We start from the raw sequence: 24,362 nt of genomic DNA, 5'->3' as shown, positions 1-24,362 counted from the left end.
CCATAGTGTGTGCACAGATGGTTCCCTCCCTCACCCTCTGTCCCCCCCATAGTGTGTCCACAGATGGTTCCCTCCCTCACCCTCTTTCCCCCCCATAGTGTGTCCACAAATAGTTCCCCCCCCCCACTCTCTCCCCCATACTGTTTCATAAATACTCCCCTCTTACCACATAATGTTCCTTTGTCCGTGTCTTATCACATGACAGCCGACGCACTGACCCGGAAGTCAGCGCCGGCGTCACAGCTTCAATTGTCCTCGCGTCTGACAGATACCCCGGCAGACTTCCACACCGCCGCATCAGGCAGCCCGACAGCTCCCCCTGGAGACGCCTCTGGCTTGTGCCTTCGCTCCACATGGCTTATTTGTATAGTTTACAAATTAGCCATGTGGACAGAGCCAGAGGCGCTCTTCAGATTTTTTGGTATGCCGTACCGGCGCATACCACCGCAAAAAAAGCACTGGGCATGTCACTGATTAGCTATTTTGAACGTTTTTGCGACGATTCAAAATCGCTCATAGGTGTCACACAAAACGACATCGCTAAAGCGGCCGGATGTGCGTCACAAATTCCGTGACCCCAACAAGATCGCTTTAGCGATGTCGTAGCGTGTAAAGCGGCCTTTAGTGTGACAGCACTCTGCAGTGCCTCTGTGCATAACAGGCTGTCAATCAAAGTGCCAGAGAGCCACCACAATATGGTGAGCAATGACCTTAATTGCTCCTTTCACACTTCAGATACTGAAATCGAGCGGCTCCTGGGAAGATATATGTTCGCTTTCTCTTGGTAGCCAAGCTTTCTGTAATTATAATATTTACCTGTAGGTAAATGGTGGTTTTGCTCCTGACAGGTTCCCTTTAAATCTGATCTGTGGTATAAGTACACAAACATCTAATGTGTTAGGAAAAAGTCTAATAATAAAAGGTTAACTGAGAAATTAAATGGTTATTTGCAAATAAATAGGCAGATTCTTAAATCTAAAAACACAAAACCCTCTGCTAATATATATCTGCTAGGTATAACAAGATCAATAAGTGTAACAATATAAAAAGTGAATATTTTATAAACCTGATAAAGTATTACAAATTCTGTTTATGAAGAAATGCAGAGCCAACACATGGCTAAAAATGTGATTCTGTGCATCTGAAGTGGTCTGGTATCTCCATTGCTTTTTATGCCTGTCATGCTTTGTTTTCCTTTCTCAGCTGCCGTGGTTTTGCTCCTCTTCGACCACCATTCCTGGCTCTGTAAGCTGTGATATCATGGTTGGACACCAAGCAGTGTACCGCATGTGTTTTGCCCTGGCTGCGTTTTTCTTCCTGTTTCTCTTAATAATGATCTGTGTACGAAGTAGTCGGGATCCAAGAGCATATATACAGAATGGGTAAGTGGTTTTTACTTCATAGAAGAAAGCTTTATATTCCTGCCAAACCAAGCAGCTACCTATCCATTGGTGATACCTGCTAGATTAATGTGCGTCCCATAGCTGGGACTAAATACCAAAGAAGGATACTTTTATTGAGCGGAGCAGCAGGTCATGCATGCTCTGCCGCTCCATTCAAGTCTTTGACAATTAAGATAACTGGCGTACCGGGCTATGTTCATCATAGTCTTAGACCTTCATGATCTTCCTCTGAAATTCCTCCTCTAACGCCTGGTCTTGTAGCTAGGGAAGAAAAAAAAGGGAATATAGAACTTTTCCTCCTTAACATTTGTTATATTTTATTTTTTTTACTTGTTCATCATTGCTAGAGTAATGACATTAATTTTGTAAAGGGTAACTGTACTTTTAATCAGCAGGATGGAGATAACTATCCAGCAATATTGAGCTGCATATGCCTGGCCCAGAGCCTTGGTGTACCCGGTCCCGGGCTTTTAGTTCTTAGGAGATTGTCACAGGTGGCAGTTAAAAGAAGTCTGATAAAAGAAAAAAATAAAAAATAGTAAAAATAAGTGTCTTGTGACGCCACCTACAGTTCTCGGTAATATTACCGGTGCTGCTTGCAGACCTCTGGGGTGATGATGAAGCAGCTAGTTTTACACTCCCCGTAGAGCTTATCATTAAGAGGCAGCTGTCTGCCCATGTACAGTGTAGACTGCGATCAATGGTGCGCACAGGGTTTTTACAGAGGTCATCAAGAGGCAGCTGTGTGCCCATGTACAGTGTAGACCGCGATCAATGGTGCGCACAGGGTTTTTACAGAGCTCATCATTAAGAGGCAGCTGTCTGCCCATGTACAGTGTAGACCACTATCAATGGTGCGCACAGGGTTGTACAGAGCTCCTCATTGAGGCAGCTGTCTGCCCATGTACAGTGTAGACCGCGATTAATGGTGCGCACAGGGTTGTACAGAGCTCAAGAGGCAGCTGTCTGCCCGTGTACAGAGTAGACCACTATAAATGGTTCGCATAGGGTTGTACAGAGCTCCTCATTGAGGCAGCTGTCTGCCCATGTACAGTGTAGACCGCGATCAATGGTGCGCACAGGGTTGTACAGAGCTCAAGGGGCAGCTGTCTGCCCATGTACAGTGTAGACCACTGTAAATGGTGCACACAGGGTTGTACAGAGCTCATCAAGAGACAGCTGTGTGCCCATGTACAGTGTAGACCACTATAAATGGTGCGCACAGGGTTATACAGAACTCATCATTGAGGCAGCTGTCTGCCCATGTACAGTGTAGACCACTATCAATGGTGCGCACAGGGTTGTACAGAGCTCATCATTGAGGCAGCTGTCTGCCCATGTACAGTGTAGACCACTATCAATGGTGCGCACAGGGTTGTACAGAGCTCATCATTAAGAGGCAGCTGTCTGCCCATGTACAGTGTAGACCACTATCAATGGTGCGCACAGGGTTGTACAGAGCTCATCATTGAGGCAGCTGTCTGCCCATGTACAGTGTAGACCACTATCAATGGTGCGCACAGGGTTGTACAGAGCTCATCATTAAGAGGCAGCTGTCTGCCCATGTACAGTGTAGACCACTATCAATGGTGCGCACAGGGTTGTACAGAGCTCATCATTAAGAGGCAGCTGTCTTCCTATGTACAGTGTAGACCGCTATCAATAGTGCGCACAGGGTTGTACAGAACTCATCATTGAGAGAATGTTTCCAAATGTTACTAAAGTTAAAGGGTACATCCCATGATGAGTCACCATGCGTATTTTCGCTGTGTCGTATATGCTTCGCTTTACAGTGCAAGCAAAGTGGATGGGATTAATGGAAATCTCAAGTCCACTGTGGTCCTCTATGCTGCTTAAACTCACCTGTGGTGCGTTTTTCCAGTCCATAGCATATCAATTTCTCTTGTGGGTACTCTGAGTTTACTGAACTTCCCCATAGACTTGCATTAGATAGATAGTTCACAAGTAAAAAAATGTACATGATGTGGAAATGCATCAAATACGCATGTAATCCGCTCCAAAGAATGTCAGTACCAGGAAGTTTCAAAAACAAGGTAGCTTTAATGTAATTAAAGTAATGCATAATGTAATTAAAGTAATTACTTAGTAATGCATGACACACCAAATAAAAACAAAAAACGCACAGTCAAAAACACGAGAAAAACCTAATGCAAAAAACGTGTGAATATATATAATCAGACATGCTGCATGGTAGGATTGGGAAAAAGTGGCTACAACTAAAGTCACATTCGCATGCCTGCACTACTTGTGAGCACAAAATGCCATCTCATGGATTCTTCCTTTATGGGGCCGATTCATCAAGACTCACAAAGTGCGTGTACGCTGGAGTAGAAGCGGCCGAATCCATTGTCCTGAATTGCACCAGAAGTGCTTCTCCAGTTACAGACCGTGGCATTTCTGGAGCACACAACGCAGGGGGAGTTCAGGTGATTCAAACTAGCGTTAAAATGCCACAAGTCACAAACATGTTCACATTTTGTAACTATTCAAAGCTGTTCCGCAATTTTTCTGGCATAAAGGCTTAGATGAATCAGCCTTATTTCTTTTACCAATAATCTCCTGCACATTTGCTCTGCGTGTTTTATGTCTCGTATTACTATCACTTTTGTATCTTCTCTGTTTTTCTCAGGTTTTGGTTTTTCAAGTTCCTGATTTTAGTGGGAATTACAGTTGGTGCCTTCTTTATCCCACATGGATTATTTACCACAGGTACCGGCTTCTGCTCCTCGTTCTGTCCCTCCTGCAGTCCTTATGTAATGTACACCGTGCTTCCCTAACTCCTCCTGTCCTGCAGGTATTAGCCGTCTGATACCTGTTCATTTCTGTAATGTAATTGCCTCATTTGTCTTGTCACACATCTTGGCTCCTGTAAGCTCCTATATTCTGTTGTGTAATCTGTCGGCATTTTCTTCCATTCAGTATGGTATTATTTCGGCATGGTTGGTGGCTTCCTGTTCTTTCTGGTCCAGCTTATCCTCATTATTGACCTTGCTCACTCCTGGAGTCAGGCCTGGCTTTTGAAAGCTGAAGATGGGAACACAAAGTGTTGGTACGCTGGTAAGTGGTAAAGGACATATAAAGGAAATATTTCATTATATATGTCATTTAAATCAAGTTTCAATAATATTAAACATATTTTAGTTTTTTTTTTTTTTTTCTACATTAAAAAATGCCTAAAATGTAGTAATTCCTACTCTGATTATTAACGGGAAACTGTCAACAGATTTGGGGCCCATAAGCTGCGGCCACCACCAGTGGTCTTATATACAGTATTCTAACATGCTGTATATAAGAGCCCAGGCCGCTGTGTAGAACGTAAAAATCACTTTATAATACTCACCTGCAGACTAGTCAGATGTCTCTCTGTTCTCCGGGTGCAGCGCCTCCTCTTTCGGCCATCTTTGTTCTCCTTCTTCTGAAGCCTGGGTGCATGACACGTCCTACATCATGCACACGCATTGGCATTGAGGTCCTGCGCAGGCACACTTTGGTCTTCCCTGAGCAGGGCAGCTCAGAGTATTGTGGTGCGCCTGCGCAGGACCTCAATGCCGGCCTGTGTGCATGACGTAGGACGCATCATGCCCGCCGGCTTCAGAAGAAGGAGGACAAAGATGGTTGAAATAGGAGGATGGAGACACCCATCTGACTATTCTGCACCGCACCGACCGTTTAGGTGAGTATTATAAAGTGATTTTTATGTTCTACACAGCGGCCTGGGCTCTTATATACAGCATTCTAACATACTGTATATAAGAGCCCACTGGTGGTGGCCGCAGCTTATAGTCACCTAATCTGGTGACAGGTTCACTTTAAGCCTAATATTAGACGCCTAATTCTGGTTCTGTAGAGACTACTTTTCAGCAGCCATCTCATTATGATCACAGGCATGATTTCAATGAAAGGTAACAACTTCATACACAGTGCCTTGTGAAAGTATTCAGCTCCCTTGAATTTTTCAGCCTTTTCCCACATTTCAGGCTTCAAACATAAACATATAAAAATGTAATTTTATGGTGAAGAATCAACAACAAGTGGGACACAATTGTGAAGTTGAACGATATTTATTGCTTATTTTAAATTTTTGTAAAAAATAAACTGAAAATTGGGGCGTGCAATATTATTTGGCCCCTTTAAGTTAATACTTTGTGGCGCCACCTTTTGCTGTAATTACAGCTGCAAGTCGCTTGGGGTATGTGTCTATCAGTTTTACACATCGAGAGACTGAAATTCTTGCCCATTCTTCCTTTGCAAACAGCTGGAGCTCAGTGAGTTTGGATGGAGAGCGTTTGTGAACAGCAGTTTTCAGCTCTTTCCACAGATTGGATTCAGGTCTGGACTTTGACTTGACCATTCTAACATCTGCATACGTTTATTTGTCAACCATTCCATTGTAGATTTTACTTTTTTTTGGATCATTGTCTTGTTGGAAGACAAATCTCTGTCCCAGTCTCAGGTTTTTTGCAGACTCCAACAGGTTTTCTTCAAAAATGGTCCTGTATTTTGCTCCATCTATCTTCCCATCACTTTTAACCATCTTCCCTGTCCCTGCTGAAGAAAATCAGGCCCAAACCATGATGCTGCCACCACCATGGTTGACAGTGGGGATGGTGTGTTCAGGGTGATGAGCGGTGTTGCTTTTACGCCAAACATATCGTTAGGCATTGTGCCCAGAAAGTACGATTTTTGGTTTCATCTGACCAGAGCACCTTCCACATGTTTGGTGTGTCTCCCAGGTGGCTTGTGGCAAACTTTAAACAACACTTTTTATAGATATCTTTGAGAAATGGCTTTCTCCTTGCCACTCTTCCATAAAGCCCAGATTTGTGCCGTGTACGACTGATTGTTGTCCTATGGACAGACTCTCCCACCTCAGCTGTAGATCTCTGCAGTTCATCCAGAGTGATCATGGACCTCTTGGCTGCATCTCTGATCAGTCTTCTCCTTGTTTGAGATGAAAGTTTGGATGGACGGCCAGGTCTTGGTAGATTTGCAATGATATGATACTCCTTCCATTTCAATATGATCGCTTGCACAGTGCTTCTTGGGATGTTTAAAGTTTTGGAAATCTTCTGCAACCAAATCCGGCTTTAAACGTCTCCACAACAGTATCACGGACCTGTCTGTTGTGTTCCCTGGTCTTCATGATGCTCTCTGTGCTTTAAAACAGAACACTGAGACTATCGCAGAGTAGGTGCATTTATACGGAGACTTGATTACACACAGGTGGCTTATATTTATCATCGTCAGTCATTTAGGACAACATTGGATCATTCAGAGATCCTCAATGAGCTTCTGGAGTGAGTTTGCTGCACTGAAAGTAAAGGGGCCGAATAATATTGCACTCCCCAATTTTCATTTTTTTTTTTTTTTACAAAAATTTAAAATAAGCAATAAATATCGTTCAACTTCACAATTGTGCCACTTGTTGTTGATTCTTCACCATAACATTAAAATTTGTATCTTTATGTTTGAAGCCTGAAATGTGGGAAAAGGTTGAAAAATTCAAGGGGGCTGAATACTTTAAGACACTGCATATGAAATGGGATCCTCCAGTCACATTAGGACACAGCTCACCTCCTTCCTGCATCATGATCACTGCACAGGTCACAGAAGATGCCTAGAAAGTTCTCTAAAAGAAGTCAATGAACATTTCCAAACTCTTGTTTCCTGTGGTCAGTGTAGCTGCAGTAAAGTGAATCTTTGAATACTCTTTAAAACACCATTCTAGCATTTTTTTTATTTTTTATTTATTTTAACGCAGGAGTGGTGTTATGAATATAAGATCCCTGACCCTAGTATAATACTCAACACCCACCATCTTCTGTTCTTCCCTTCACCTCTCTGGTTCCACGCTGCCATCTTGTGAAAGTTAGAGGTAACGGTCTGAAACTCTCAGTGCAAGTCTGTGTGACAGACAAGGCTCTCATAGACTTGCATTGAAAAGTGACCTCTGCTTCACTCCAGCAAACTGGAACGATTTGGCAGGTCACAGACGTCTGAATACCTACTGGAGCGGCGTGGATAAAAGATAGACGGTACTGTTAAGTATAAGATTAGTGGCATGGAACTTAGCCTAGTAGCATTACTCCAGCGATTTTGTTTTTTTATTGCAGCGCTATAATGGTGCTTTAATACAATTCAATAGAAGCAAAGGCAAGATAGATGCACCATTATCATGTTAAAGAAAAATCTAAAAATAAGGAAGAAACCAGACTGAAAATCCATGTCAGTGTCTGCAGAAATGATTAAATACATAGGTGATCGTTGCTTCAGGTGTAGGATCTTACACGTTCTGCCTATAACCAGAAAGATTAATCTACTTGTTTTGTGTTGTAGCCCTCCTCATCTGTACTCTGCTGTTGTATGCTGCCTCAATTGCTGCCATCGTTGTCCTATATATATATTACACCAAGCCGGATGGTTGTGTCCACAACAAAGTGTTCATCAGCTTGAACCTCATATTCTGTGTTATAGTTTCTATTGTATCAATCCTTCCTAAAGTCCAGGTAAGAAGCTAAAGGGGTTTGCTGATGTGATTAAGAACTGAGCGTATTCATCAGACCACAGAATGTACAACTGATGAAATGTTAAATGGAACTAGTCATGTGGAAAAAATGCTATTAACCTGCAGATATGGGGTTCGTCTGCAGGTTAATAGCATTTGGAACCTGCCCGGCCTCTGCACACTGAACACCGCTGCTAGGAGGAAATAAACTTTATTCCTCCTGGCAACATTCTGGTGTCAGTCATGGTGGAGGCACCGCCACGGGTTCAATCACCCCTCTGTGTATGCGGAGCGATGGCTAACCAAGCCCCCCACACTAAATTGATGTCAATTTAGGGGAAATGGAACATTTTAATTGCTTTCATTTTTATTTTTTTTTTAATTGAGAAGTAGTGACCGAAAAAAAAAATGTAATTCTGCTGTTTTTCATTTTCCATTTCCATTTTGTTGTCTTTGTAGCTTTAGCTTTTTTGGGTTAGTTTTTATACTTTGAAATAGGTGATTCGAATTTGTATTTTTTATTACTTACAGCAAGTTGGGCTGCAGTGTGTACATCACCCTGGCCAAAAACTAGTACTCTAGCAGGATACAGCTAAACCCCCACTAAAGTGGAAGCGTCACAGGTGCAGGAGGAGCAAATCACACACACACCTCCATGGAATGGAGGAGGGCGATTGCTGGATGATAAAACTGCACACTAGTGGCTTGCATAGAGCGCTTGTATTTGTATTTTTTAGTAAAATATTTTTTTAAAACTTTTTTTTTTTTTCTTCTTACCTTTTAGTCCCCTTAAACCATATACTGTAATATTCACAGGAGCACCAAGCTGCAGCAATGTAGGCCTTCAGCAAGCCCCTAACTGGCATGGTTTCCCATCGGTGCCCCATGATCACGTTGTGGGGGGCTGATTGCCGGTGTGTGCTATTTAAATGATGCTGTCCGAGACTGACCGCAGAGTTTAAATGATTAATAGAAGTGGAGAGAACTCAGCTCCCGAGCCATTGTCACACATTCACCCCTGCAATCACGTACATATGAGACTTTACATTAGGGATTGGAGGGGGTTGTCTCAAGTGCATACGTGGGTAGAATTGCAAAGTGCTTGTAAAAACAAGGCAACTTTATCCCTTAATAAAAATCCTTCCTGTTCTTTAAGATAGGGATTTTTAATTTTATAATCTACAGCTTGTTGCCTAGGTTACCAACCACCCTGCAGCAGCATCATGGCCGGTTGCCTGGGCAATGAGCGCTGCTTTGAAGTTGCCCAGATTGCTTCCAGCACATGGGAGAGGGCAGTCTTCAGGAGTGCACTGCTTCCTGCAAAGCAGGGAGCTGGGGACCGCGAGCAGTGGGCTTCTGAAGATACAAGTGGAGAAAACCGCTTTTAATTTTCAAACATGACATGTATTAATCCGTCACGATAAGGATATTTTACATTCTACCGTATGGAGGACGTACATTGTCACAGTCCCAACAAGTGTGATTGTGAAAAGGCAGTAGCCAAACCACTTGCTCTTCTGCTCGCTGTTCGGCTTTGTCCTGTTTGGACCCACTAACATGGGCAGAGTGCAGACTGTACATGTATAGATTTCAATGGGAACTATCAGACCAGAACGAAATCTGAGAGTGCAACCTCTTCTGCTGGAGAACAGCAACCAACATGGGAGATGCGTGCAGCCCTGTATGTGAAGAGTGCTGCTATCCAGCAGCTCATTAGTTTTAGGATTGAATGCTGACCTGACTGCTCTATTTTCTCTCTTCTGCAGGAGGTTCATCCACACTCTGGATTACTACAGGCATCTGTTATTACCTTGTACACCATGTTTGTCACCTGGTCTGCTATGGCAAATATTCCTGGTAAGCTGAACATGATGGGTCCCAATATATGTCTTTGACCCACTGCACAATATAGAGAAATGACTCTTCTTTTGGGCATATAATGCTCTGCTGTAACTTACCATATATATTTCAGGAATTGGCACATACTGTGCCACCAGTGAATCATACCTACTGTGGTACGTACAGGTGTCTGAAATAATGTTAACCCCTTGTCACAAAAGGACTTAGTATTGACATCCTGGGAAGGGGTCCTAAGGTATGGAGGGCGCTCAGGAGCTGGGCTTCTTCCACACACAGGCGGATATTCGCTATGTTAGCCAGCATGTCTCTAACAGGGAAAAAAACATTTGGTATCGCCGCATCTGTAAAGTTGGCTTTATTAAAATGTAGATTTAATTAAGCATCCAAGCATCGTATGTACACAAAGTTGGCATCAATAAAAATGTTTGCTTGATTTTCTTGGGCAGTGAGCTATCACTCAATCCCATGAGTAAGAAAAATAAAAATGTTCCTGGTCTCAGAAAATGATGACCCAAAACCCCCAATTGTTTTTATACAAGTTGGGAGTGGGTGTATGTAGATTGTGTTTCTTCTAACAGCCGAGGGTGGAGCGGCGCGATCGACTGTTACCCTGCTAAGTACCACTGCCAATCTCTGACAGTGGCATTAATAGCGTGGCAGTAAGGGGGAGCGTCATTCTATGCGCCCTGTGATGCGTAGGCGGGGTGCCGATGACTTGCTATGGCAGCCGGGGGTTTGCTGTAAACACAGTTTCGTTGGAATTCAGCCTGTGCTTGGGCTGTAAAGGATAGTATGATTTTCCTTCCATATCAAAATACTAAATTAACCAGATCTGTAAACCGAAAAGAAAAAGTAATTTTGGGGGGTGTGGTTGCCACAGCGCTACAAGAAATGAAGTAAGAAGCGATCAAAACATCATATTTATAACAAAATGGTATCAATAGAAACATCAACTCGCCATGCAAAAAATAAGCCCTACATAGACCAAAAAATGAAGACGTTATGGGTCTCAGAAAATGACAACACAATAATAAAAAAAAATGTATAATGTTTTTTTTTCCCACCACTTAAGTAAAACAAACATGATGGCTTGATGTCGCCGTACTCTTAAGGCCCAGTCACACACAACGACTTACCAGTGATCCCGAAAATGATGCGACCTGATAGGGATCGCAGGTAAGTCGCTGGGAGGTCGCAGGTGAGATGTCACACAGTCAGATCTTACCAGCGATCCAGGAACGATACAGGTCGCAGTAGCGACCTGTATAACGATCTCAGCAGTCACTGTGACCCTGTCACACAGTGTCACACACAGCGATGTGTCCTGCCCAGCAGGACATCGCCTTTGAAGAAAATGGCCTGGACCATTCTGCAACGACTAGCGATCTCACAGCAGGGGCCTGATCGCTGGTAGATGTCACACATAATGAGATCGCTAATGGGATCCCTACTGCGTCACAGAAACCGTGACTCAGCTGCGATCTCATTATGTGTGACGGTACCTTTACTGACCTGGACAATAATGGTGCCAGGTAATTACCACACAATGTACGCTGTAAAAGCTGTGTCAGAGTTGTGTGGGGGTTGTAATATGTCCCACAAAAAACAAACTCTCGGAGGTCTATGTGGACCAAACACGAAAAAGTTATGACTGTTGGAAGAAAGGGACCAGAAAAGGAGAACAAAAAAAACAGAAATTGCTCATATCGAGATGGGGTTAAGTAGAAAAAAAAGTCCTGCATGTTTATTGCTGTAATCAGACTGACATGGGCAGTCATGTTTCTAGTTCATTTTTTATCACACCATTAAAACAAAACCCCAAAAAAACAATGGCAGAATTGCTTTTTTTCACCATTTCATCACACTTGGAATTTTTTTTCTTTGTGTCAGTGCATTATATGGTAAAATGTCAAAACTATATCCCTTATATATAGAATAGAATCTGGCTCACATATGGGTTAGGTGCCTCCGAGAAATAAGTCAAATATATAAAGAGTCAGCTCGGGCACTCAGAAAACATGAAAAAAATAGAGAATGTTGATGCTTTTGATTCCAATTTTATTCATGCAAAGGTTTATATTATGACGTTTCGGCCATACAATTTAGGCCTTTATCAAATAAATGTTCACACAGGAAACGTATATGAAGCTAGACTGGTGAAATTGAGTTCACATGTGTTTGGCCAATGGACCTTAGTAATCAACCTTTGCTATTGTCTATATGGTATACCTCTTGGAGACACAACGTTCATTAGAGAGCTGTGGCGTATGGCCCACTTTATTATTATCTATGGGATAAGTCTCCCATGGGCCTCATGTTCAATAAATTGCTGTGGTGTAGGACCCACCAGGTTGCACAATGTGTGTCAAGATCAATATTATGTAGTAGAAGAATAAGACTCCAAGTCCTTGGAACTTATTTCACTGTCAAGGTCTCCTTAGGGTATGAAAGCACTGTATCTACAGTTCCCCTGTAGAGATCATGGACTCCACGGGCTCTCACCCCATACACAGCCTCTCATCCCCATGGAATCACCACTGCATCTTGCATACCCAGATCTCTACAGGGGGGCTGTATATACAGTGCTTTCATACCCTAAGGAGACCTTGACAGTGAAATAAGTTCCAAGGACTTGGAGTCTTATTCTTCTACTACATAATATTGATCTTGACACACATTGTGCAACCTGGTGGGTCCTACACCACAGCAATTTATTGAACATGAGGCCCATGGGAGACTTATCCCATAGATAATAATAAAGTGGGCCATACGCCACAGCTCTCTAATGAACGTTGTGTCTCCAAGAGGTATACCATATAGACAATAGCAAAGGTTGATTACTAAGGTCCATTGGCCAAACACATGTGAACTCAATTTCACCAGTCTAGCTTCATATACGTTTCCTGTGTGAACATTTATTTGATAAAGGCCTAAATTGTATGGCCGAAACGTCATAATATAAACCTTTGCATGAATAAAATTGGAATCAAAAGCATCAACAAAACTATATCCCTTGCATAAAAGCAGCCCTCATATGGCTATATCGAGTGAAAAATTAAGTTATGTCTTTTGAAAGCAGTATAGATAAAAAACAAAGGCGCAAAAAGTAAACTCCCTAGTCCAAGAAGGGTTAATCATGATTTGAAAGTATGTGGACAATGGAGACTGGAAGCTGGTTTGTTGTGCCCATTTTTTGCCCAATGCTCGGGATGTTAATCGGTTGCTATTGCTCTCTCAGACAGGAATTGTAATCCCACATTACTGGCTTTTGTGAACAATGGCACTTCGGCCTCGGCATCCAGTGCGGTTCAGTGGTGGGACGCACCAAGCATTGTGGGCCTCGTGATCTTCATCTTGTGCACTCTGTTTATTAGGTGAGATTCAGAAGGGTTAATACTCGTCTGTACTGCGCAATCCTCAATATGCATTACATTCATGTGCTATAATGGACCACTTTTTACTTGGTCTCTTGGGAATTCTTACTGGTGGAGTCCAGAACTTCACTTTTTCTCCTATGTTTCCAGTGTCCGCAGCTCCAACAACCAGCAAGTTAATAGGCTAATGCAAACTGAAGACAAGAGCGGAGACGGAGCGATCCACAGCAGTGAAGATGGGGTGTATCGAGCGTATGACAATGAGGAGGATGGCGTCAGCTACAACTACAGCTTCTTTCATTTCTGCCTCTTACTTGCCTCGCTCTACATCATGATGACACTAACAAATTGGTACCTGTAAGTAAAGACCTTTGCTTATCACAAATGTTCATTACGATATGAAAATCTGTTTTGGGTTATATTTACACTTGGCAGGTTTTCTAAAAATAAGACATTTTTGTGCTTTCTGTAAAAAAAAAAAAAAAAAAAAAAAAAAAAAAAAAAGCGTAATATAACGGGAATCTGTCAGCAGGTTTTTGCTTTGTATTAGGAAAAGGTGCATAATGTGGGGGATGAGACTGATTCCAGTGATGTCACTTACTAAGCTGAGTGTTGCTGCCTCAATTTAAGCTGGGGTCACACTAAACGACAGCGACAACGACGTCGCTGTTACGTCATTATTTTCTGTGACGTAGCAGCGACCTTGTAAGTCGCTGTTATGATCGCTGCTTATCTGTCAAATACAGCGACGCAGCAGCGATCATAACATACGTCGCTGTGCTGCAACATGTGCAGAGAGCAGGGAGCCGCGCACACTGAGCGCTGGCTCCTTGCTCTCCTAGCTACAGTACACATCGGGTTAATTAACCCGATGTGTACTGCAGCTACATGTCACAGTGCAGAGAGCAGGGAGCCGCGCACACTGCTTAGCGCTGGCTCCTTGCTCTCCTAGCTACAGTACACATCGGGTTAATTACACGATGTGTACTGCAGCTACATGTGCAGAGAGCAGGAGCCGGCACTGGCAGCGTGAGAGCGGCGGAGGCTGGTAACGAAGGTAAATATCGGGTAACCACCGTGGTTACCCGATGTTTACCTTGGTTACAGCTTACCGCAGCTGCCAGATGCCGGCTCCTGCTCCCTGCTCGCTTCATTTCGTCGCTCTCTCGCTGTCACACACAGCGATCTGTGCGTCACAGCGGGAGAGCGACGACCAAAAAATGAAGCTGGACATTCAGCAACGAGCGAGGACCTCACAGCAGGGGCCAGCTCGTTGCTGGATGGCACACACAGCGACAGCGACGGGACGTCGCTGCAACGTCACAGAAAATGGTGACGTAGCAGCGACGTCATAGTCGTTGTCGCTGCGTGTGACACCACCTTAAGTCTGCCTAGTCAACTGCTCTACCTAACCCCACCCCCACCACTGATTAGCTGCTTTCTGTCAATATACAGTGTACACAAAAAGCTGCAAATCAGAGGTATGGGCGGGATTATAGAGACTCGGCATTCTGAGCAATGTTATCTCTGCAGCAGAGAAAACCATGATTTAGATCAAAATGGCACTGTAGACCAGCAAATGACACATCACTGGAATGTCTCTGCCCCTACTGCACCTCAGATTACATATAAAAAACTTGGTGACAGATTTGAAATTTTAGTCTTACTCTATCTAAATGGGGTTGTTTCCCCAGTATGCGTAGACATCTAGTAGTGTAATTGTGGATTTATTCTGCAGTCTGTGGAAGATATTTGGTTCAAATGTAATTCACTTTGCTTTTACTGTAATGTGCTGTAGATTTTTGGTTAATATATATGGAAAATCTGCTGCACATCTACCCCGATAATATTCCCTTTTATATCTATAGATAGACAAATATATAGTCGCAGTTGAAGGTTTGCTTTATTCGTTACTAGAGACATGAGCTATGTACTAATATCATGTGATACACAAAGGCAGCACTTTTTTTCCCCTCACCCATGACATCATGTGACAGAGGGATTCGCCCAGCAAGGACAGAAAACCATTCTGAAATAAAAGGGCGGTACCTCTCCCCCTCTTCAGTTTGTTTCCTGTCCTTGATGGGAGAGCTCATTCTGTGAACCGTGGTACAGAAATTGTGGGCCAGAAGAGGCCTGAACTCGCCCAAGCCCGTCCAGTGACGGGAAGAGCAGGCTGGTCCTGTGGCGCCGTTCTTTGTGGTTGGAAGCGCTGTCCACCAATCCTCGAGGGACCTGTTGTCCGTGCGGGTGGCACAGACTGTCCGATGGAGGTCTCGGGACCGCTGCACCATCATCCCCCCTCCGCTCCTCTTCGCACGGCCTGCTTGGCCTTCTGGGTATGGGGCGCGCTCTGTGACGCACGCCCGAAGAATTCTAGGTGATTTGGGCTTGCTCGTGTGACGTCACAGGAGAGCGCCTGAAGGCAGGGCTGCAAACATGGTGGCGCCCATGCAATGTTCTTGGCGGTATGGGCGACGGAGCCCTGGGGTGAATCGCAAGGGGGAGGAGCCATTCGGGACCAGAGGAGGAGGGCTATAGCCTTAAATAACCCCTGGCTGGAGAAGCCTCTGCACTTACTGATGCCTGCATTCCTGATGACTGAAGACAAGCACAGCGCTCCCCAACACCTCAGCGTGGATATAAGGATGGCAGTCGTCCCAGCCGTGGCAGCCAGAGGTCCAGGTCTTCCTGTGGCTCCACCAGGAAAGTAGATAAGCCAGCGCAGCCTCCAGATCCGTTACCCTTTCAATCTAGTGGATTGGTAAGTGATCTTCGAGAATGTCTCGATTTATTAATGGGTCCCTTGTGGTTTTCTTCTAAAAACACTAGGTTGCACCCAAAAAAAGTCACCTCTAAGCGGAAGAACAGGGAATGCCCATTGTGTCAGGCGCCTCTTGCAGCACACAGGCAGAAAAAGCTATGTGCAGAATGTATACTCAGCACAATGACTGAAGGGTCCCCGGGTCAACGGCTACTCTAAACTGAATGTACCTACCTTCGTCAGATTGCAGCTGCTACGCAGTGTCAGGCTGGGCAAGTACCGGCATGAGAGACTGACTGGGAATCCCTGGATCCGTTGACACTAAAGGGTTTCTGCTAAGCTCAGATCGGTTATCCGTCCTAAAATACAGGATTCTTTAAAGATTATCCTAAAAAAAAAAAAAAAAAAGTTAACAGTCTGTTCTGATTTCAGCTCCTCCTCCTCCTCATCCAGTCTTAAGTCTTGCTCAGATTCCTCATCGTCTGACAATGACATGGGGGGGAAGACCATGTTCCCTGCTGAGAATATGGAAAAACTGGTCAAAGCAATCCGGGCCATAGTGGGGCTTCTTCGGCCTCCCCCAATGGTCCTCTGCAGCTACTCACAAAGATGGCCACGCGCTGGACCTCATCTTCACTCGCGTCTGTTCCCTATCTAACCTCTCTAATGCACCTCTCCCCCGTCTGACCACAACCTAACATTCTCTTCCCTCTCTTCTCCAAGTACATAACCCCCTCCTCCACAAACATTCACACCCTCGCAGAAATCTCAATCACCTTGATTTACACGCACTTTTTCAGTCTCTTTTCCCTCTTGCAGACATTGTTTCTTCACACGATGCAGATGCTCCCGCCACTTTATTACAACACCACCATCTCTGCAGCTCTCTAATCAGTTGCCCCCCTCACACACACCAAAACCCGCACAGTCAACAGGCAACCCTGGCACACAAGTCAGACTAAATAATTGAGACTGGCTTCCAGAATTGCTGAGCGCAGTTGGAAGAGGTCTCATTCCGCCGAGCACTTCATCGCATACAAACCAGGCCCTCACCGCTTTCACGTCTGCACTCACTGCTGCAAAACAAACCTACTTCTCATCTCTCATATCTTCTTTATCTCACAACCCTAAACAGCTATTCAACACTGTCAACTCTCTCCTCCGTCCCCCGGCACCACCTCCCTCTCAGCTGAAGTCTTTTCCTCTTTCTTCAAGCGGAAGATTGACAACATCAGAGCAAGCTTTGGCCCATAATCACCACAGCCACTCCTCACAACTGCTCAGCCTTCTTCCTCCAAATCCAGCTTCTCCACCATGACAGAAGATCATCTTTCCACTCTACTCTCAAGATCACATCTCACGACCTGCCTGCTTGATCCACTCCCATCCCACCTCATCCCCAATCGCAGCACTGTCTTCATCCCAGCCCTAACCCATCTCTTCAATCTATCACTAACTGGTGTATTCCCTTCACGCTTTAAACATGCCTCCATCACACCCATCCTCAAAAAGCCCTCCCTTGACCCTTCCTCCGTGTCAAACTATCGCCCCATTTCACTTCTCCCCTATGCCACCTCTCTTCCTGCTCCCTCTTTGACCGGTTACAATCTGGCTTCCGACCCCATCATTCCACTGAAACTGCCCTAACCAAAGTCACTAATGACCTACTAACCGCAAAAGCCAAGCGACACTACTCTGTCGTCCTCCTCCTGGACCTGTCCTCTGCCTTTGACACAGTAGACCATTCCCTTCCACTACAGATTCTCTGGTCTCTGGGCATCACAGACTTGGCGCTATCTTGGATCTCCCCATACTTAACCAACTGAACCTTCAGCGTCTCCCACTCTCACACCACTTCCTCATCTCGCCCCATATTTGTCGGTGTTCCCCAAGGTTCAGTTCTTGGACCCCTGCTGTTCTCCATCTACACCTTCGGCCTGGGACAGTTCATAGAGTCCCATGGCTTTCAGTATAATCTCTACGCTGATGATACACAGATCTACCTTTCTGGACCTGACACAACCTCCCTACTAACCAGAATCCCACAATGTCTGTCTGCTATTTCATCTTTTTTCTCTGCTCGATTCCTAAAACTGAACATGGACAAAACAGAAGTAATCATCATCCTCCTCCTCACTCAACCCCCCCACCTGACATATCCATCAATGTCAATGGCTGCTCACTTTCGAGTAACTCTAGACTCTGATCTCTTTCAAGCCTCACATCCAAGCCCTCTTCACCTCCTGCCGCCTCCAACTCAAAAATATTTTCCGGATTCGTACATTCCTTTCCCAAGAAGCTGCAAAAACCTTAGTACATGCCATTATTATCTCATGCCTAGATTATTGCAACCTCCTGCCTTGTGGCCTTCCTTCTAACAGTCTTGCACCACTACAATCTATTCTAAACTATGCTGCCCGGCTATTCCTTGACCTCTCCTCTCTTCCAATCCCTTCACTGGCTTCCCATTGCCCAACGACTTCAGTTCAAAACAATAATCATGACATATAGCCATCCACAACCTGTCTCCTCCCTACATCTGTGACCTAGTCTCCTGGTACTTACCTGCACCGAAACATTCAATCCTCACAAGATCTCCTTCTCTGTTCCTCTCTCATCTCCTCTTCCCACCATTGCATCCAAGGTTTCTCCCTTGCCTCCCTCATACTCTGTAATGCTCTGCCACAACATATCAGACTCTCGCCTACCTTAACAAGCTTCAAAAGGAACCTGAAGACCCATCTCTTCCGACAAGCCTACAACCTGCCGCAATCCTCAGTCTGATATAACGCCGCACAACCAGCTCTACCCTAACCTACTGTATCCTCACCTATCCCTTGTAGACTGTGAGCCCTGGCGGGCAGGGACCTCTATCCTCCTCTACCAGTCTGTGCCTTGTATTGTTTATGATTATTGTACTTATCCCTATTATGTATACCCCTTTCACATGTAAAGCGCCATGGAATAAATGGCGCTATAATAATAATAATAATAATAATAATAATAATAATAATAATAATAATAATAATAATAATCATCTCAAACGTGTGGGAGTCAGCAGCGGGCAGTTTGAAACCTGCTATTGCCGGTACCTGTGCGGCACGCGCATTGATGGTTTGGCTTCAGCAAATTGAAGACCAACTCAAAGACAAAACATCTCGTGATCAGATCCTCTCAAACCTGCCACTTCTACAGGGTGCAGCAGCATTCCTAGCGGATACATCCATAGGTTCTATCAGGTTGGGAGCCAGATCCGCCGGTGTATCCAGTGCCGCAAGGAGGGTGTCCAGGGGACTTACAGTCCGAACATAAGCTATGTACAATGCCATGTGATGGTCAGCTCCTTTTTGACAAGCAGAGGAAGCGTTGGAACACGTGGCAGATAGGAAGAAATCCTTTAGCTCACACCGTTCTTCCTTTCGGAGGAGAACATTTTAGAAGGGAAAATCTCCTGACAGTCAAAAGTGGGAACACAAATCCAGAAGAGAATCAGGATTCATGTTTTGCGGTTCTGCCACCTCCACAAGAAAGCCATCCCAATGATGCCAGGCCACAGGTAGGAGGTCGACTTTTTCATTTTCTAGCCGCCTTAAAAAGTATTTTCTCAAACAAGTATGTTCTGAATATTATCAAAGAGGGTCTCAAAATACAATTTACACTATATCGTCGACATCCGTACATTCTAACGCCCCTTCGGCGGTCACAGGAAGAACAAGCAGCTCTGGAATCGGAGATCATAAGTGATAGGCAAACGAGTCCTTTGCGAGGTTCCCCTTGCAGAACAAGGGAAGGGATTTTACTCTCCTCTCTTTCTGGTGAAAAAAAACTCCCAGATGTCTCGTTCAGGACTATAACCAACCTGAAGAAACTGAACGACTAAATCCAGACCCATCCCTTCAAGATGGAATCTGTACAATCAGCCATCAAACTGTTGCATCAGAACTGCTACATCGTGGTAGTAGACTTCAGAGATATGTCGCTTACCAGAGAACAAAATCTTAAGAATGTCATCGCTTGCCCTACATGCCATACGCCATCCCAAGATGTCCCTCAGGAGGGCCATGTCTATTTTAGGGATTATGACATCCTGCTTCCTGGCGGTGCCCTGGAGCCAGCTCCACTCTAGGGGTCTTCACTGGGAAATCCGGTTTGCCCAAAGAAAATTAGGAGAATATTTAGAAGGGGGGAAATGGTTCTATCCTTGGAAACCAAGAAATTCCCTCTGGTGGTGGACAACCATGGACAACCTTTTTCATAGGAATCCCATGGCTGACTCGGGCACAGAGGATAGTCACCACAGATGCCAGCCAGCTGCGGTGGGTTGCACATGTAGACACGCAGATATCCCAGGGGTCCTGGTCAATCTGGGAAGCGGCACAACCCTCCAACCTCAGAGCTTTGGGCAGTAGAGAAGACGTTGACAGCCTTTTTCTCCTGTCCTTCTGGGCCACAATGTCCGAATATTATCAATCAGTCCACGGCAGCTTATATAAATCACCAGAGGGCACAAGATCCCAGTCTCTGATGACCGCATGTTACAGGCTCCTCCAGTGGGCGGAACAGCACCTCCTCTCCCTCTCGGCCCTTCATATAAAAGGTCTTCAAATACAACAGCAGACTCCTGAATCGTCACGAGTTGAAGCATGGAGAATGGTGAATCTGAATATCTTCAGCGCATTGTAGCTTGTGGGGGAGGCCTCCAATAAATCTTTTCCCACTTGGTCCAACAGACAGGTAGCCAGGTTCTGCTCCCTAAGGCTGGTTTCAGACGTCCGTGTTTTAGGTACGTGTGACATCCGTTTTTAACACGGATGCCAAACGTTTCCATGTTATTATATCGGGTACTCACACGGCCGTGTTTTCACACGGACCGTGTGACCTCTCATGACCCCGCAACACACATGAAGACATGTCCGTTTTTTCTCCGGCAGCACGGGTGTCACACGGATCGCACACTGATGTGATCCGTGTAACATCAGTGTGACATGTACAGGAGAAAACACTGGTCTTTTTAATAAAAATATTTTCTATATTTACCTGTATACAGCCGTGCTGTCTCTGCTTCTGACCCCCGCTCATTATACTCACTGAATATTCAGTGCCCTGTGGAGAGGGAAGCCGGAGCATCGCGGGGGACTTCAGTGCCGGGGACCGGATCGCTGGGGACGTGTGTGTGTGTGTGTGTGTGTGTGTGTATAGTGAGAACCTGGAAGGCGGAACATTGCGGGGACAGCATCGGGGACTCTTCACAGTTTTCAATGACTGATGAACCCGTGAAGCTGTAGCATATGGGTGTCTTCAGAGTTCATTGGGAACTACAATGATCTCATGAATGTCACTGTGCTTGCAGAATACTTGCCCTGTCCCTTCAATGCTGTCCCTGCAATGCTCTGGCTTCCAGGTCCTGAGTGCGATGAATAATCAATGAATATAATGAGCGGTGGTCAGGAGCGGGAGGCAACAGAGCCAAATAAAACAGGTAAATATGGAAAATCTTGTTATTTCACAGACCAGTGTTGTCTCCGGTACCTGTCATGTGTATGCGAACATGGATGTCACACGTGTGACACACACGACCATAACCATGCGTGTGACTTTTACCTAATTAAACATGGATGTCTGAAACTGGCCTAAACCCCACAGAGCACCCATATGCAGTGGACGCACTCCAACTGCCATGGGATTCCTGCTGGCTTACGCCTTCCCTCCGATTGTCCTGCTACCATCAGTTATACGGAAAATCGGGGAGCAGCATGTGAGAGTTCTTCATTGCGCACTTATGGTATAACAGACCTTGTTCTCTCACCTGAGGTCGATGTCACTCATGGATCCCTGGGTCCTTCCAGAGATTCCTGATATAGTGCAGGGTCCAGTGTTCCATGCACAACAAAAGGGCTTCCATATGACGGCGTGGATCTTGAAAGGTCGTTACTGAAACGTCAGGGATTCTCATCAGCTCTTGTGTCTACACTACAAAAAAAATAGAAATCCCTGCATCTAAGGGAATTTTTTTATCTCTACTATTTTAGCAGAAGGGCTTTAAATTAGGACTGGCAGTCAACACCTTAAAAGTTCAAGTTTCGGCTTTATGGGCCCTGTATGATTATGACCTTGCGGGACATAGGTGGATTAAAAGATTCATGAAAGCCTGCAATAGATCTAGACCTGTAGCCATTTCTACAGTTCCTCCTTGGGAATTAAAATTTGTGCTGGAAGCCCTCACAGGGCACCCATTTGAGCTTATGGATGCAGTACCCCTTATATAGCTAACCCTGAAGACAGTGTTACTAGTGGCCTTGACATCTGCCCGTAGACTCACTGATCTCCAACCGCTCTCGATAGTTCCTCCATATCTTCAAGTGCTTGAGGATAGGTTAATACGGCGAACTGATCCGGCCTATCTCCCTAAAGTTGCTACCACCTTCATGGATCTCAGGAAATAATTTGTTTTGTGCTGCCCCGAAAACTCCAGGTGAATGCCAGTTCCACAAGTTAGATGTCAGACAGGCTGTTTCAGTGTATGTCAGCAGCAGAGCAGTTAATAAAAACACAATCTCTGTATATATCAGGGAAAAAAAAGGGTTAGGAGTGACTAAAAGCACTATATCTAAATGGGTCAGGAAAGCTATTGTGTTAGCTAATTTTGCTAGTGGTGCTGCTGTCCATGATGATATTCGGGCTCACTCCACCCGAGCGATGTTGACTTCCTGGGCGGAAAAAGCACGGGTATCTTTTGACCAGATCTGCAGGACTGCTACTTGGTCCTCGCAAACTACCTTTTTCAAACACTACCGACTGGTTCTATCTTCCTCAGCTGATCTTTCCTTTGGTCGAAGGGTTCTCGAGGCAGTGGTCCTTCCCTAAGCCATACAGTTCTCTGTAATTCTCTCACGTGGTGCTGTCATGGGTGAGGGAAAACACCAAGGTTACTTAATGGTAGCTGGTTTTTCCAGAACCCATGACAGCACCCATATAATCCCCCCCCCCCCCCTTTTCTTCTTGTTCTTCTTCTTTTACACCCTTGGGTGTGCACTATAATGGTGTGTGTGCGTGTGTATTAGTGGGTGACGGAGTTAAGTTACTAACGATGGTTGGAGGTCCTCTCATTCTCAGAAAACAACTGAAGAGGGGGAGAGGTACCGCCCTTCTATTTCAGAATGGTTTCCTGTCCTTGCTGGGCGGATCCTGCTCTCACGTGGTGCTGTCATGGGCTCTGGAAAAAATGGCTACCGGTAAGTAACCTTGGTGTATTTTTAAAATAAGCTTAAAAATTGGTCTGCTTGTTGTGTGGATTTTATGCAGTTTTTGAAGCCACAGCAAGGAGTGGATAATAAAGACCAAATGCAAAGGGAATACAGAGACTTCCCCGATTTTTCAATGTACATATGAAAATAAGAACGTTTCTAATATGTCTTATTGGAGAGATCGGATTCTTTTGCTCTTTATATGATCATTCTTAATATACTATAATTCATGGTTAAAATCTGGCTTCAGTGAACACAGATTTTCCCAATAATGAGGAGATGATTGTTGTTACTCAAGGAATTTCTAAATTTTCCAAGTGTCGTTTCATTTGAACTGGCAGGAGAATGTTTTTCTGCCTTTCTTCTAGGATCGATTACAAAGTTTTCATGTATACTTACCAAAAGACTGGCTATCGGGAGAAAATTTACATTCTCCCTCCCAGGGGCCACCGGCTTTCCGTTATAGAGGTGTGCCCAGAATGGCTACAGTCACAGACCATAGCTTTGAGTGCTGGCTATAATGCACAACATGGCACTTTAACTGACAGCTCACTCTGCACTAATGTACTGCAGAGTGAGTTCTGTATCGAGGCATGCTTTAACCCCTTAACGACCGCGGGCAGTAAAATTACGTCCTAAATGTCATAATGTTACTGCCCGCGGTTCTCCGGCGGCAGCATGCCGCGATCGGCGCACATCTCAGCTGATTTTCACAGCTGAGATGTGTGCCTGCTAGAATCGTTATCTGCTCGTGCCGATTAACCCCTTAAATGGCGCTGTCCATAAGTGACAGCGCCATTATAAACGCGATCGCGGTAAAGTTTTACCGCCCGATACTGGAAGTCACGTGACGCGATCACGTGACTTCCGATAGTTGTCATGGTAGCACAGGGTCATGTGATGACTCCTGTACTACACATGACTTGCTTTCACTTTCGCTGTGCCAGCGGCACAGCAAAAGAGAAAGAGTGTATCTGCTGTTTACAGCTGTGTAGCTGTGATCAGCAGATACTGCAGAGCGATCGGATTGCTGATCGCAATAGCCCCCTAGGAAGACTAGTAAAATAAATAAAAAAAAAAAAAAAATTAAAAAATTAAAAAAAAACAAAAAACCTAAGTTCAAATCACCCCCCATTGAAAATTAAAGGGTTAAAAAACTAAAAAATATACACACTTTTGGTATCGCCGCGT

General features: G+C 44.8%; 1 protein-coding gene across 2 annotated transcripts in view; it reads left to right on the top strand.

Annotated features, from left to right (window-relative positions):
* SERINC2 (serine incorporator 2) overlaps positions 1–24,362 on the top strand; it is a 95,709-nt gene that overhangs the window by 39,469 nt on the left and 31,878 nt on the right. For both annotated transcript variants that reach the window (XM_075335954.1, XM_075335953.1), the window contains exons 3-9: positions 1,204–1,382; positions 4,054–4,133; positions 4,344–4,481; positions 7,761–7,930; positions 9,696–9,786; positions 13,028–13,163; positions 13,314–13,520. In XM_075335954.1, the coding sequence (XP_075192069.1) occupies positions 1,204–1,382; positions 4,054–4,133; positions 4,344–4,481; positions 7,761–7,930; positions 9,696–9,786; positions 13,028–13,163; positions 13,314–13,520 (1,001 nt within the window). The remainder of the gene's footprint in view (positions 1–1,203; positions 1,383–4,053; positions 4,134–4,343; positions 4,482–7,760; positions 7,931–9,695; positions 9,787–13,027; positions 13,164–13,313; positions 13,521–24,362) is intronic.

The sequence above is a fragment of the Anomaloglossus baeobatrachus genome, chromosome 2, assembly GCF_048569485.1.
Source record: "Anomaloglossus baeobatrachus isolate aAnoBae1 chromosome 2, aAnoBae1.hap1, whole genome shotgun sequence".
NCBI lineage: Eukaryota > Metazoa > Chordata > Amphibia > Anura > Aromobatidae > Anomaloglossus > Anomaloglossus baeobatrachus.
This window is presented reverse-complemented; position numbering and strand designations above follow the sequence as displayed.